The 13,339-nt window shown below is 48.6% G+C and overlaps 2 protein-coding genes across 3 annotated transcripts in view; one reads left to right on the top strand and one right to left on the bottom strand.

Moving 5' to 3' along the window:
* Window positions 1-671: 671 nt before the first annotated feature.
* On the bottom strand, window positions 672-12,247 carry LOC109314407. Of its 2 annotated transcripts, none has more exons than XM_019541570.1 (5): window positions 12,173-12,247; window positions 10,446-10,579; window positions 8,124-9,024; window positions 7,026-7,199; window positions 672-6,065 (listed from the first exon to the last, which is right to left on the bottom strand). In XM_019541570.1, the coding sequence occupies exons 1-5, from the start codon at window positions 12,217-12,219 to the stop codon at window positions 6,035-6,037; spliced, it is 1,287 nt and encodes a 428-aa protein (XP_019397115.1). In that variant the 5' UTR covers window positions 12,220-12,247; the 3' UTR covers window positions 672-6,034. The 2 variants fall into 2 exon arrangements, with proteins under 2 accessions (XP_019397115.1, XP_019397114.1); XM_019541569.1 differs by having other exon boundaries at window positions 672-6,034.
* A 306-nt stretch (window positions 12,248-12,553) lies between these two features.
* The window catches only part of LOC109314405 (ATPase family AAA domain-containing protein 3-like), a 50,529-nt gene continuing 49,743 nt past the window's right edge, over window positions 12,554-13,339 (top strand). The window contains exons 1-2 of the mRNA XM_019541565.1: window positions 12,554-12,743; window positions 12,822-12,898. Coding sequence (XP_019397110.1) covers window positions 12,569-12,743; window positions 12,822-12,898 — 252 coding nt within the window. The 5' untranslated portion in view covers window positions 12,554-12,568. The remainder of the gene's footprint in view (window positions 12,744-12,821; window positions 12,899-13,339) is intronic.

Genomic DNA, 13,339 nt, shown 5'->3' with positions numbered 1-13,339 from the left:
CATCAGTGGTGCTCAGGGCCAGCCAGGTCAGCCTGCTCAGAAACAAGGGGTTTTCCTGAACCACAGTTACCTCCTCCCACAGCTTGGGTTTGCAGAGCAGCAGTGGCTGCGAGCCCTGGAGGAGGAAAGCCAGTTCAAGGGCCGTTTCTATTTCCCTGTCTTGAACACGTGCCCAATAGACCTGCAGCAGGGCTGGCACTGGTTTGGAAGGTCCAGATGAAAATACCTACCGTGTCCTTCAGGCCAGGTCAGAGTCCCAGTGGCAGGGTCCGTCCTGTGGCTAAATAGATGCCCCCAGTCTGCAGGGTTTTCATTCCAGACCCTTCCCCAGTGCCACAGGCAAACACTGCTTTGTTGCTGCCTTGTCTGGGTCTCCTGCTCTGCTCCACAGCCTGTGCCGCATTTAAAAGAGGTGATTATGGAAGCAAAAATCCTAGATCTTTTCTGTGGCCCAGGTCAGTTGCTTTCAGGACGGGGAGGTGTGTCTGGAAGAGGCTGCCAGCAATTATCTAAGTACCTTAGTGCAAAGGCCATTTTATCAGCGCAGGTCCCCCATCCAAAGCACAGGGTCATAAGAGGATGTACATACTTCTCTGGTGGCCATGGGCATGCCAATGTGCATATATTCCCTTAGGGATGCTTGCTCCATTGCGTGTGTAAAGCTTACTTCACCTTCCTGGGATGCATTTTAGACCTGTGCTATATGTTTGGAAAGACATATGCCCTGCAAGCCCTCCCTGGGCCTGATCCTGTTCCATCTGAGTCAGAGGAAGCTTTGCTCTTGACCCGATTGAGTCTTATTTGTGCTGAGCTCTTACGTTGGCTTGTAGGCTTCAACCTCACGCTGACCCTTTGCAGAGGGGCAAATGTCTCTGTTGGCTCCAGTGGAAGAGCTTAAAGGACCCCGGTGTCTCTCTTAGGATGTGCATATTTAATCACAAGTAATGCAGACAGAGGTTCTGCCCACATCCAGGAAAGGATGCAGCCTCCTGAAGCTTTCATGCTCTGAGACGTAAGAGCATCTTGTTCGTTCCTACCGTAAGATGGAGACTGCTTACATTTGCACAACTCCCTGTGTAATGTACTAACGTGTTAACTTTGCTTCCCCTCCAGTGTAACATGTCCTTTCGAAGGCATTAAATTAAATATACAGCACGAGAGCTGTTGAGTTGGAACTCGTCTTTCCTCCTGGATTATAATGCAGGAAATGTACATAAAAATGTGACTTCTCTTCCAATGAGAGCTACAGGTAGAAACGCTGGGATTCCTCTGAATTAGAAGGGACAGAAGAATAATCCTTTCCATCCACATCTTTATGGCAGGTAGACGTGGGAACAATGTACCAAAGGAATATTCCAGATAGAGCATACTAGAAGGAACCCCTTTCTGTCCCCAAAAGTATGTACCAAGTGGGATAAAGTACAATATTAAGATACCATGTAACTCAGTGTAATTGAGAGAGTATCGGCAGTGAATTTTAAATGGTGTGTATCAGCATAACTTCAACAGCGCTCCCCCACTTTCCACTAGCTATCTAGCTCTTTAGTTTTCGAAGGGCAGAAGCTGTAGATTCGCAAACTTTTGGCTGGGTGCTCACATACCGCGCGGAGGGAAGCGTTAGGAATGCCTAGATAAGATTTGTAACAACTTTCAAAATTTATTTCACCACCACAAGGATTGGTGGTAACGCAGCTTACAAACACTTTTCTGCACATCCTGAATAATAGCTTTGGACATGTTTTTAATCTCTGGGATGTTCCTGCGGATGATATATTGGGGTATGCATATCTTTTAGACAAGGGAGACCAAAGGGGATTGAGGCGGTGTTCAGCTGCAGCAGTGCCTCCGCTTTAAATGCCTTTGGATCAAATACAGTTGGGCTTGGCTGTCTAGGTAGCTGGCCATGTGGCCCAAGAGCTGCCAGATTCAGCCATGGTGAGATGGTTAAGTCAAGCTCTGATTAAGGGGGCTAGACAGAAATGTCCTGTACGGGCGGTGATTCTGTAGTTGCCCGCGTGGGGGGTCTTTGAAGCCTCTGGGGTTGGCTGCAATTGGAGACTGCATTAGGTGTGCTAGTGCGATGTGACATGGCAGTTTCTATGACCCTGTGCAATGCAGACATCCCTGCCTGCCTCTGTAAAGACTTTGTAGGTCTTCTGGACAAAGCAAATGCTGCTCCATCAGGAATGTGAGTGGAAACTCCTCATTTCATCTGCTGAACAGGTTACACTCTCTGCAGGGAGTGGCCAGTGTATCTGGCCCCAGCTCCAGGTATTTGCAACAGCGATTTATTCCAGCCCTTTCCCCAGTGCCACAGACAAACACTGCCTTGTTGCTGCCTTGTCCTGGTCTCCTGCTCTGCTCCACAGCCTGTGCCGCATTTACAAGAGGTGATTATGGAAGCAAAAATCCTAGATTTTTGCTGGGGGTGGGGTGATTCCTTTAGCTCAGAATAAACTGCTCCTTCGGGGCGAAGTCTGCTTGCAGCTCTCACCTTAGCACCCCAGGCTCACCTATGCTTCAAAGCAAAACTTTATCTGACTTTCATATGTAAACTATAGCCTCACAGCAGCCAAGAAGTCCCATTTGCAAACAGTGACTCTCCCACGGGAGGCACCGAACTCCCTGAACCAGGACATCGCGCAGTAGATGGCAGCTCCTTCTGCTGAGTTCAGCAGAAGCGAGAAGCATGTAACGTGAAGCGGTGGAGACAAAAGAGTTAAAGGAGGGAGCACCTGTTGTCACTGGTCAGAAGACAATAGTTTCATGAGGTATAAGCACTAGGCTGATTCCCACAGGCCGGGGTGGGAAGCATGCATCCTGCCAGAAAACAGTCTGAGACTAACAATGGGGATGAAAGACTCCCAAGAACAATGATATCTGGCCAAGACTTGTCCCTTCCCCTTTGTGCTGACTGATACGATGCTGTTTGTCCTCTCGCTGCTGCTAAGGGTGAGGGAAGCTGCGTGCACTACGGCGAAGGGTAACAGCTTGGCAGCAATGCTTGTTTGTGATCCTTCACAAAGGATGTTATTACAACCTGCTCTTGAAAGTCCTAGGAGGCCTTTACGGTCCCAAGCTGAGTTTTCAGGGCTCATAGAAAGCAAATTCTTGTTATGAGTTACCAGCTGAGCCAGGAAAATCAGCAGGTGCAATGTGAAGGTTATGCCGTAGATTCTGGACTGTTTGAATGAAACCATTGGAGATGCATGTGGACTGCAGTGTGGCTCCATGCCACTGCTCACTGCTGACCATTGCTGCATTTCATGTGGTTGAGTGCAACCTATAAGTGGCTTGTAGGAACAGAGACTACAAGGCATGTGTGCGCTGGGTGAGACTTCAAAAGCATCTAGAAGACCCATGGGACCATATCCCATGGAAAGTCAGGGAGAGTCAAATATCTAACTTTTACAGGCTCTTTTAGAGCTCTTTAATGCCTCATCTTTCAAGAATCAGCAAATTCCAGACCACTGCGCTGTTGGTTATTCATGAGGTAGAATCTGTAATATTTATTAATAATCCAAGTTTCTCATTTACACAGAATCTCTATAAAAAGTTGATACAAAGAGAGAACAATTACAATTTAAAAGGTAAGAGCAGGTTTAAAGGCTAGTGAGACTAAAGAGAAAGAACCATTTCTGGTCAAAGAAGCAATGGGCCACATTTTCAAATAAAGCTGCCTACGGTTAAGCACATACATTATTACTTAGGCAACCGGACGGGTTAGAAAACATTGGCTGATGTATATTTATAGAGACTACCGTAACATGGGTGACCCTTTTGGGTCACCAAAACTCCTCAGTTGAAATCCCACTTCCATGGTCAACTGGAGTCTGCTGTTCGCATCAGGGGGACCAGGTTTTTATAATCAGTGGCTTCCTTCCGAATGCTTTAGTAAGGAAAATCTTACACCCCACATATAGGTATGAATCCCTGTATCTCAGACTCTACGGGACAACCCACCACTCAAATAAGTGACAATAAGGCCTTGGCTGTGTGCAGGCCTCCTCGTCCATGGATCATTCGATAGGATGCGAACAGTTGTCACCCACCCTTTATGAACAAAGCAACCATGGTACAGAAAGGCAAGTGCTGGGGATGGGAGAGCAATGAGCTACCTTGATCCTCCATCCCCATGCTCTAGCTTATAAGGTAAGGACATTCACTTTCCCCCATAGCTGCTGTAGCTTTAAAGAGGCTGTTTGTCGGGTAATTTCGTTCACTGTGAGTCTTATGGGGGGCTTTAAGTTTCATAAAACCTGCCAGAAATGCTTGGAGGTTTTTTACTTGAATTAAAGTTTAATTTCTTTTGGTTAAGCTCTAAGCTCCCAGCAACATGATCCTAATGTAGGAGCCCCAGCATATGAAATGTGAAAAGTAAATCAGGATAAACAGCAAAAGAGTAAATTTAATTTTTTTTAAATGTCAGTTTCTCTAATGGTTCCATTAGGAAAAAAGAAGTGATGTATAAGTATCTTTCCAGACTGCACATGACAGATCAATGCAGCTGAAAATGAATCTGAGTGGGGTTTAACAGGGTAACTATATTCTCAATAGTTCTGTAACTTTCCTGGAGTCTCCAACCACCTGGTTAAACCCCTGACTTTCCCAGGAGAAGGACACAGTAATAGCAGCAGTTACTGATTTTTCAGCAGTGAGCAATGCCCATTTGTTTATGTCAGACCAAAATGAGCTGGAAAGAGACTCTGTTGCAACCTTATTTTTTATTTTTATCTTTTTTTCGTAAACCCTACTGGCCTTGTGAAATCACCTCCCGTTCCCAGCTCCCCCTCCATAATAATTCAAGTTTTGCCATGAGTGTAGCAAATAAGTTACCAGTGCTGGAGAAATGAAGCGCTCCCTGTATTCCCACTGCGCTTGCTAGCCGTGACCAGTGGCAACAGAGTTTTATTAAAGCAATCAATATGTCCTAAGACCTCCTGATGGAAATTCCAACTGTTAACCAGGGCGCTGCTGTTCAAACAGATTGACTTGCGCTGGTTTGGGAATAGAGATGGATTGGCCTCGGGGTGTCTCCTCAGAAACTGTGGAAATCACGGGTACTGCAAACTAAAATGTTATGCCATTGTTTTGGTTGCCAGAACCGCACACACTGCACTGTGAGATCTTGCAGTGTGGAAATGCTCACACTTAAACGTGATCATTGAAAGCAGCATAGCTTTAGATCCTCCACTTGTCAGCAATTAATTACAGAAAGACTTAAAGGCAAAACAAAGCTGCCTGCAGAAAAGTCATAGGGACTTCATTAGGGCTGCACTTTGGAGGAAATGATCATTTAAAAGGCAGGAGCCCACAGGCAGGAGGGTGGAATGAATGGTATTGCAACATTTGCAAGCACATTGGAGCCAAGGCATGCTGTACTCTGAACTTTTCATCATCTCTGGCAGTAAGATTTGACAAATGGGGCTTTAAGTTGGCTTCCGATGTCTATGTTATCGGATCAATCTTTCCCATTGCGTTGCTCCCCTCTTCCTGTTTCCATCCCCATACCCTCTTCCTTGGTTTTTGGAGGGCTGCAAGTAAGCTGAGTAGGGATGATTTGTTCAGGGAAATTCCCTCCTGGGCAGAGAGTCAGCACATAGATTGTTGTTGATCTATAGACAGAGGTAGATAAGAGCATTAGTGATGTAGTTTGCTATCATTCATGCTAACATACCACTTTCAGTATTGAAGGCAACAGAGTTCCTCCAAGGATGGAAGTGGTTGACAGATTACTGGGTTGGAAGAACACCCCTTCCTGCCACCTTGTGACCTCCCCTCCAAGCACAGCATACAAACTTCCTGGAATACACAACCCCCAAGTCTCTCTCTCACTGGCATGGGTTAATGCTGGGGACGTAGCTCTTATTAGAGAGAAGCCAAGTGTGTGGGTTTCGAATGTTCTTGGAACTCCTTGGATGCTGACTCCAGTTCTCGCCGATAGTTATACATGGACTGGAGGTCCTGACTGCTCCTCAGCAACTGGTTATTCTTGTGGGCTTCGTAGTGGAACTGGGAGCTTTTCATCTCATACCTAGAGAACAGAAGCACTGGTACTGAGCAAGCTGAGAAGGGGATAGGAGCCATCAAGAACAGGCAACTCAGAAATGGATCTTCTCCAATCTTTCATTGTCACGTGGAGCCCTCCCCCCACCCGCAATTCCTCCAAGCCCATTCCGAGTCAGGCCAGCAGAGTATTCATAAAAGAGGTGTTAACTTTTCTATCTGGGATTCTCTGGCCAGCCTACTAAAGAAGGCCTAACCTCAATGCTAAATATCCACATGCTGAGAATCGTCCCCTCCAGAGTCTGATGTTACACTGATGGAGGCCCTATGACTCCTGTGGTGGGGATACAGTTGAGTCATTTCAGGTAAGACTGAGCAAAACTGTAAAAAGTGAACTGCTTTCACTGGTTAAAGAAAGTACACAATGTCTACAAGCAGCCTCAGCGCACTCTCCTTCTGCCTTTATTCCCACCAGACTGGAATCTCTTTAGCAAACACTGATTTCCTCCTCTCAGGACTTGCCCTCTTGTGTTTCCCAGGCAGCACAAGATCAAAGTCTCTGGTTGAATTCTGAGAGGTTGATTATCGGTGCCTTGGTTTCTTGGGTTGGTAGCTAGCTCTATACTCCCTCTGCTGGTTAAGCAGCTGCTCCTACAGCAGTAGAATAAAAGTTGGGAGTTACAGTTTTGAGCATATGGTGCCAACAGTCACCTATAAAATGCACCTGCATTTTGACTGTCTGCACTGTCCAAAACTTGGCCTTGCATGCACAAGTCTCTTGGCTGCTTCTGCCTATGTGCTTTGCAGATGTGTTCCAGAGGCCAAGTCAGACAGCTCAATCAGTGGGACTGCTAAGGATGTGCTGGGTGATGTATTTTTGGAGCACTGCTGGGAAGTGAGTTTATATATGCAATAGCAGCCATAGAGCCTTAGACCCAAGGGCTCCTCTCTCCCATGGAGAAACCCACTGCAAAGCCCAGACCCTTGACCTGCCTACCAAGCCAAGGATCAGAACTTACCACTTGGGCTTGGGGCCACGCGTTCGTTCCAACTCCTGCTGCCTCTTCAGCTCCAGTAACCATTCCTCCTCCATACGCAGGCGCTCCAGCCGGAGGCGCGCCAGCTCTTTCTCATACGGAGACATTTCTATCAGGGACCTCCCCACAGCACCTTCTGCGAGAGTCTGCAAAAACCTGATAAACCAGGCCCTTTGGTTTTCAGGACTGTCCCGTTGCTGGGAAAGTTCAAAGCACCCTCCACACTACAGCCTATGGTTCTAAAAGCGACTAGTCTAGTTGGTTTTGAGCATTCATCAGGGCTGCCGCATCAAAGTGCCTGATACTTTGAAACTCAGCACCTTCTCAAAACTAGGCCCCTTCAAGGTGTTCCAGACTGTAAAATCTTAACCAAATTGAGTACTCATTTCCCCAAATGACAGTAAGGAGAAAAATAGAGTGAGCTGGGGGGATATGTGTCTCTTTATGTTGGCGGGCTGTTTGGAAGAGATGGCTGGAACAATGGCCCCTATCCTGGGCTAGGATTAAAGTTGCGGTGCATTTTCTAGCAGAGAGGTGTATGTTTCTGAGTGATAAAAGACATATCATGTTGGATCTGGTGACTTTTTATTTACATGGCTGTGTGCTAGGTCTCTTGTATACAACACAAGCTTAACTCATACGAATGTACGCAGTGTAATGCCTTTCTCCACTAACACTTGGGCCCCGCTCTAAGGCAATGACATCCTTATAATTACTGCCTTCCACATTTAAAGCAAGGAATGTCCACCCCCAGTGATGCAGGTGACCACATCACGTGAGGGGCACTGTTATGTTAAAATCAAAAGTAAAGTTTTGATATTATTTTCATCTATAAACTACAGGTCTGATTCAAATTTGCTTTGAATCATCTCCCAGTGCCTTTGGTGAGAGTTGTACCAAGCCACAAAGTAACAAATCAGCACCCTGTATCCTGGGAACATAACCAGTGTGGCACACGATGCAGTTATCTGGGCTTATACCAACAGTAAGACATTCCAACTTCTGTAAAACGTTCTGGGCTTATACCAACAGGAGGATCCCACAGAAAGCTTACTTTCCCCGCAACATGTGGCTTCTTACCTTTCATTGATCTCCTGAGATGTGGGTGAGGCTATAGCAGCAGAGGACAGACTGTAAGGGCTCCATGAAGAGCTCAGTGCCCCCTTTGTAGGCATCCTGCCTGGAGTGCAGGACCTGGCCGCCAGGGCTCCTGGTTTGTATATTCTGGAGCGGGACTGCCTGGTTGCTGCTGTTTTCTTTCTGCTCCTCCTGGACCTGCTGAAGTGTGGTGCAGGCTGGGCACAGGCATTTGCCTTGGCTGAGTTTGGTCTCCAGATAGGTCTCGGGGACTGCGAGCGAGATCGGAGCCAGCGGGTTCTTTTGGATGCTGGAGAAAATGAATGGGATCGGTTGGTCCTCAAGCGATCAAAAGAGAGAGACCTGCCTCTGTCCAAGGGAGAAGTGACCCTTTCGGGTGAGCGGGCCCTCACTGGGATTTTAGGGGGCAACAAGGCCTTGACTCCTATCACGTGAGGAGCACCAAGCTTCTTTGGAAATGGTTCTGCAGATGCTAGATCCACAGACGGCAGACAGTTTCTGCTTGCTATCTCACTCCCAAGGAGCCCTGCCACTTGGCTGACTGGTGACGAGGAGAAGATTGGAAAACCTAGGCTCGCAAGCGCCGGATAGTCTCCCAGAGGTCTGATCAAATGTGCTGGCTTTAGAAACCACTCAGACTCATCAGGTTGCTTCAGTGTGTCTCCACTGTCTGCCTTCGTGTAGGCCCCATTGTGAATCATTGGCCACTTCAGATTAAAGGGACCTGACCTGTCTGCAGTGCCAGAATCTAGGGTATAATCTTGATCTGTGTTAAAACTCAGACTGCAGGCCAAACTGTCCACCTGAACTTTAAGTTGCCGTAAACTTTCTTCTAAGTCGTCGATGGTGGGACTCTCCTTCATATAGGGAGAAAAACGAGTTTCTAGGGAGGGAAAAAGTGCAGGTGTTCAGAAAGCGCACATAAAAATACTTGTTGTTTCCAATTATTAGTTACAATTGGTCCACAGTGGTGTGGAAATGCCAATAGTAATGCACTGTACTTATATAGCTCCTTCTGATAGGGGCCCTCACAGCACTTCACAAAATATAATTCACCATTCTACTGGAAGAGAAGAATTATACTACAGGTTATGGTTATTGTTAAACTTGGCTCTATCTTGAACAGGCAGGCATTATTCAATACATCATAAATATGGCAGTCATGGATAAGTACTGACACCATGAGAATTAACGGAGAAATCTAAATGAGAAATGAATGTGGTGGCTTGGCGTCATTGCCATTTTAAAGCATAATTTCAGAACAACCAAGCTGTGTATTTCACTAGGAGCCTTTATTCCAAAGGATCCCTAACACTTTACGTGCAATGGGACCAATGCAGACCACAGTTACTGCTACGTGTAGCATTTACAACTGTAAGGGAGCATCTACATGTGTGCTTACTGACGAATAGATTAATTGGCTCTGCAGTAAAATGTCACAATCTACACATGCGACAGTATTAGGGCACAGTACATTAACTCTGCCATAAGATAGTACTGTCAGAGGCAGAGTAGTACCGTCAGAGACAGTACTATCTTAATGGCAGAGTAATTTACTGTGCTGAAATGCACATGTGGATGCTGACTGCGAGCATAAATTGCACCTGGTCAGCCCAGACTCAAGTTGCTGCATGTGTAGATGCTATGCCCAGGAGCAGTTTCCTCTGGGTCAAATGGTGCCAGAGTGTATTGCATTGCATTAACTGCATGTGTAGATGCACCCTGAGTGGTACTAGCTTCCCTTTCTGGCAAGCACTAGACTCAGCACTCAGCATTTGCAGAATCAGCTTTATGTGCCTATTGCACCACTGAATGCAGCCACCTCTGTGTCGGCCTGCTTGGGTCTGAATGTGTCATTCCAGAGAACCCAGCCTTGATTTTTGAACCACTACCAGCACCACCTGCTTCCTGGAACTATACTTATTCTCACAGGTACATAAAAAAGAGAAACTTCAAATAAGTTAACATTATGCTCCAACTTTTAAATCCTCTGGTATAACAAGCAGGGTTTAATTTTGGCTTGAAAAGAACTTTATATTTTATGCATGCCTGTTGATGTCAGATATGTGCAAATGCCACCAATTTTCCTTTCAACATGAATCTTCTACTGCTTGAATAAAAAGGACTTTAATCCCCTGACACTTACGCTGTTTGGCACAGTTGGCCTCAATGCACTTGTTCCTGATTTTACTCTAAAATAAGAAGGCAGCGTGCCTTTCCTAGATGATAAATCATGCTATATAAAAAGACAGTTGCCAAGGCTAACGCAGTAACTTTACTATGACAATTCATATCTCATCCTACCAATTTCTCCTTTAAATAACGAAGATCCTTCCCAGTCTCTGGGCTGTGTCCAGCTCTTTTGCAGTTCTTGGAGGCTCAGGTGATGAGTAGTGGTGGTTTTCTGCGTGTCGCTAAGGAATTCATTTGGCTTTTCTCTTTAAAGGAAAGATGAAGCCGATTAGTGCCAAAAGTTTTTGTTATGCAAACTCTAGAATTCTTGGTTCAGAGATGACACCTTTTATTAGACCAACTGAGAATTAGACCAAGGTTATTAACCCAATTGAGAAAGGTTTTGTTAAATTTAGTAATATGCTCCACTCATGCGAGTTATACTGAAACCAAGGGAAAGTGTCCACCAGGATGTGCTAAACTCATCTATAAAACGTGTTTGCTCCAGGCTCTAGCAATGACAGCCTCCAAAATCCTCCTGCCTCAGAAACAGGTTGCTATGGATGGAAGCCATTGGCTCTGTGGAAACCAAGCGCCAGAAACGGACTTGAATTTTGCCCTGTCGCACCCATGCAAACAGGCAGGGCTTTGCCCAAGTCCATGGAGTGGGAAGGGTGAAAACCCAGCTCTGAGAGAGCCGGGTCAGGCCTCGTGACACAATCTTGCGTTGCCTTCGTTTCTGCGCTCTGTAAATACTCTCAAAGGTGCAAAAGGCGGCTTGGCACCTCTGTGACTTACAAGGGGATCAATCCTGAGGGATGTGACACTGGGGCAGCTTGCAGAGAGGAGGAGGAGGAGTTGCAACGATGCAGTGTGTGGCCACTGTTACACTGTAAGTGCTGGTTGCACCTCAGCCTGGAACAAAACCGCACCAGCTTTTACCTTGACCCACCGGGGGCACAGACTTTACTTACGCTGCTCCGGGCTTGTGCACAGGAAACACATCCAGTGCAACAGCTGCTGCAGGCTCCCAGGTGCAGCTCTGCCATGAATTGTGAAGCTGCTACAGGCATAAGATTGCCCGTACCCAAAGAGGGGAGGCAAACTGACCCCGGCCCTACAGTGGGTAGTGGCAGGGTCAGGTGGCAAGTCTCAAATCCCAGATGTTCTACTTTCCAAACTCATGCTCTCAGGCATGGGTTCATGTGTGAGTCATGTGCGCCCAGCCTCCCACTTCCAAGGGGCACAGGCAGGACAAGGAGCCATATGGCACACACCAATCCCCCCACCCCAGAAACCAGCTGATGGAAATTTGCACTGCACATTATATGTGAGAAATATGATACGAGAGGTTTCCTTGCTTTGCAAACAGGGTGGGGATTGTACACTAGGGTGTGTATATGTGAAGAAATATGGTACTTGAGAAAATATGGTAATCGAGGTGCTGGGCTCCGCCCTCTCCAAGGATCTGTGCCTTCCCATTGTATACCGGGGCATTTGTATGCGAAGAAATACGGTACTTGAGGAAAACAGGTAACTGAGAAAATACGGTAACTGAGGTGCCAGGCTCCCTCCCTGGTGATCTGTGCCCCCCCCCTTGTATATGGAAGCATTTATATGCGAACAAATATGGTACTTGAGCAAACATGGTACTTGAAAAAATACGGTAATTGAAAAAAATACGGTAATCGGGGTGCTGGGCTCCCCGCCCCCGCGGGGATCTGTGCCTTCCCATTGTATACTGGGAAGTTTATATGCGAAGAAATACAGTAATTGGGAAAATACGGTAATCGGGGGGCTGCGGTCCCCACCCGCTGCGCCCCCAAAACCCCCTCTCCCCGATCGGCCCCGGCCGGTACCTGCCGGGGGCGCCGCAGCCCCGCACGCCCCGCGCCCCGTCCGCCATGTCCGCCCCGCGGCGGCCCCTCCTTAGCGACGCCCCCAACACTCCTGTTGCTAGGGGAAGCTCCGCCTCGTTCTCGTCCGCTTGACCCTCCTCCTCTCCCGTCTGACAGCCCCCGAGTTCCCGCCCCCTTTTCCTCCGCGCGCCAATCGGAACCCTCCTCCCCGCTCCCCACGGGGCCAATCCGCAGAAGGGGGCGGAGTGGGGTCACCGCGCCGGCCGGAGCCAATCGGCGCTTGGCAGCCCGCGCCGCTTCCGGTGGGGCGCCCCAATGGGCGCTCGCGGGGGGCGGGGCCGCGCCTGCGCAGTGGCAGCGGCGGCAGCGGCGGCGGCTCCGCGTGCGCTCTCTACCATGTCGTGGCTCTTCGGGTTGAACCGTGGTGGACCCGCGCCCGGGCCTCTCCCGCCGCCGCCGCCCCCCTCCGGCGGGGACCCCCCGTCGCCGCCCCCCAAGGACAAATGGAGCAACTTCGACCCCACCGGGCTGGAGCGCGCGGCCAAGGCGGCCCGGGAGCTCGACGCGTCCCGTGCGTGAGGCCGGGGAGCGGTGGGGGCTGGCTAATTGGGGCGGGAGAGTGCGGTTGTAACGGTCCCGTCTGTTCCAGGCCACGCGAAAGACGCCCTGGGCCTGGCGCACATGCAGGAGCAGACGCTGCAGCTGGAGCAGCAGGCCAAAGTCAAGGTGGGTCGGGGCCGGTGGGGGTGGGGGGAGCTCCCGTCCGGGCTGCATTTGGCCTGCGTGGTCCGATGGGCTGATCCAGGCGCGCGTGGGCCGCGTCCGTGTGCGCACCCGGTGTGTTTTCCAAAGAAATTCCTCCCCGTCCTCGCAGCAGGACGCTGGCAGTGCCCTTGTCTCCCTGCCCTACCTGGGACAAGGTGCAGAGCGCGTCTGATGGTCGGGGCCTCGCTCTCCGTCCTTGCGGCTGGGAGCTGTTGCCGAAGTTTTTAAGATTAAGTTGCCTGAAAGGGCTGGACAGCCAGTTGGTTGGGTTGATTTTCTGCTGGGGCTCAAGGCAGCTGACAGCAAGAGAACAGAATCGTTTATAAGACAAGGGGGTGATGAGAGGAAATGAAAGGGACTAGGATACTGGCATAAAAATGGAGTTGTGTCCCCTACAAATGG

The sequence above is a fragment of the Crocodylus porosus genome, unplaced genomic scaffold (assembly GCF_001723895.1).
Source record: "Crocodylus porosus isolate Cpor-Errol unplaced genomic scaffold, CroPor_comp1, whole genome shotgun sequence".
In the NCBI taxonomy this organism is placed as follows: Eukaryota; Metazoa; Chordata; order Crocodylia; family Crocodylidae; genus Crocodylus; species Crocodylus porosus.
This window is presented reverse-complemented; position numbering and strand designations above follow the sequence as displayed.

Coding starts and splice junctions, on each gene's coding strand:
- LOC109314407 (XM_019541569.1), bottom strand. CDS start 12,219: ATGGCGGACGGGGCGCGGGGCGTGCGGGGCTGCGGCGCCCCCGGCAG. Junction 10,580..12,172: donor GGCTGCGGCGCCCCCGGCAG/GTACCGGCCGGG, acceptor TTTCCTTTAAAG/AGAAAAGCCAAATGAATTCC. Junction 7,200..8,123: donor TCTCAGGAGATCAATGAAAG/GTAAGAAGCCAC, acceptor CTGGTTTATCAG/GTTTTTGCAGACTCTCGCAG.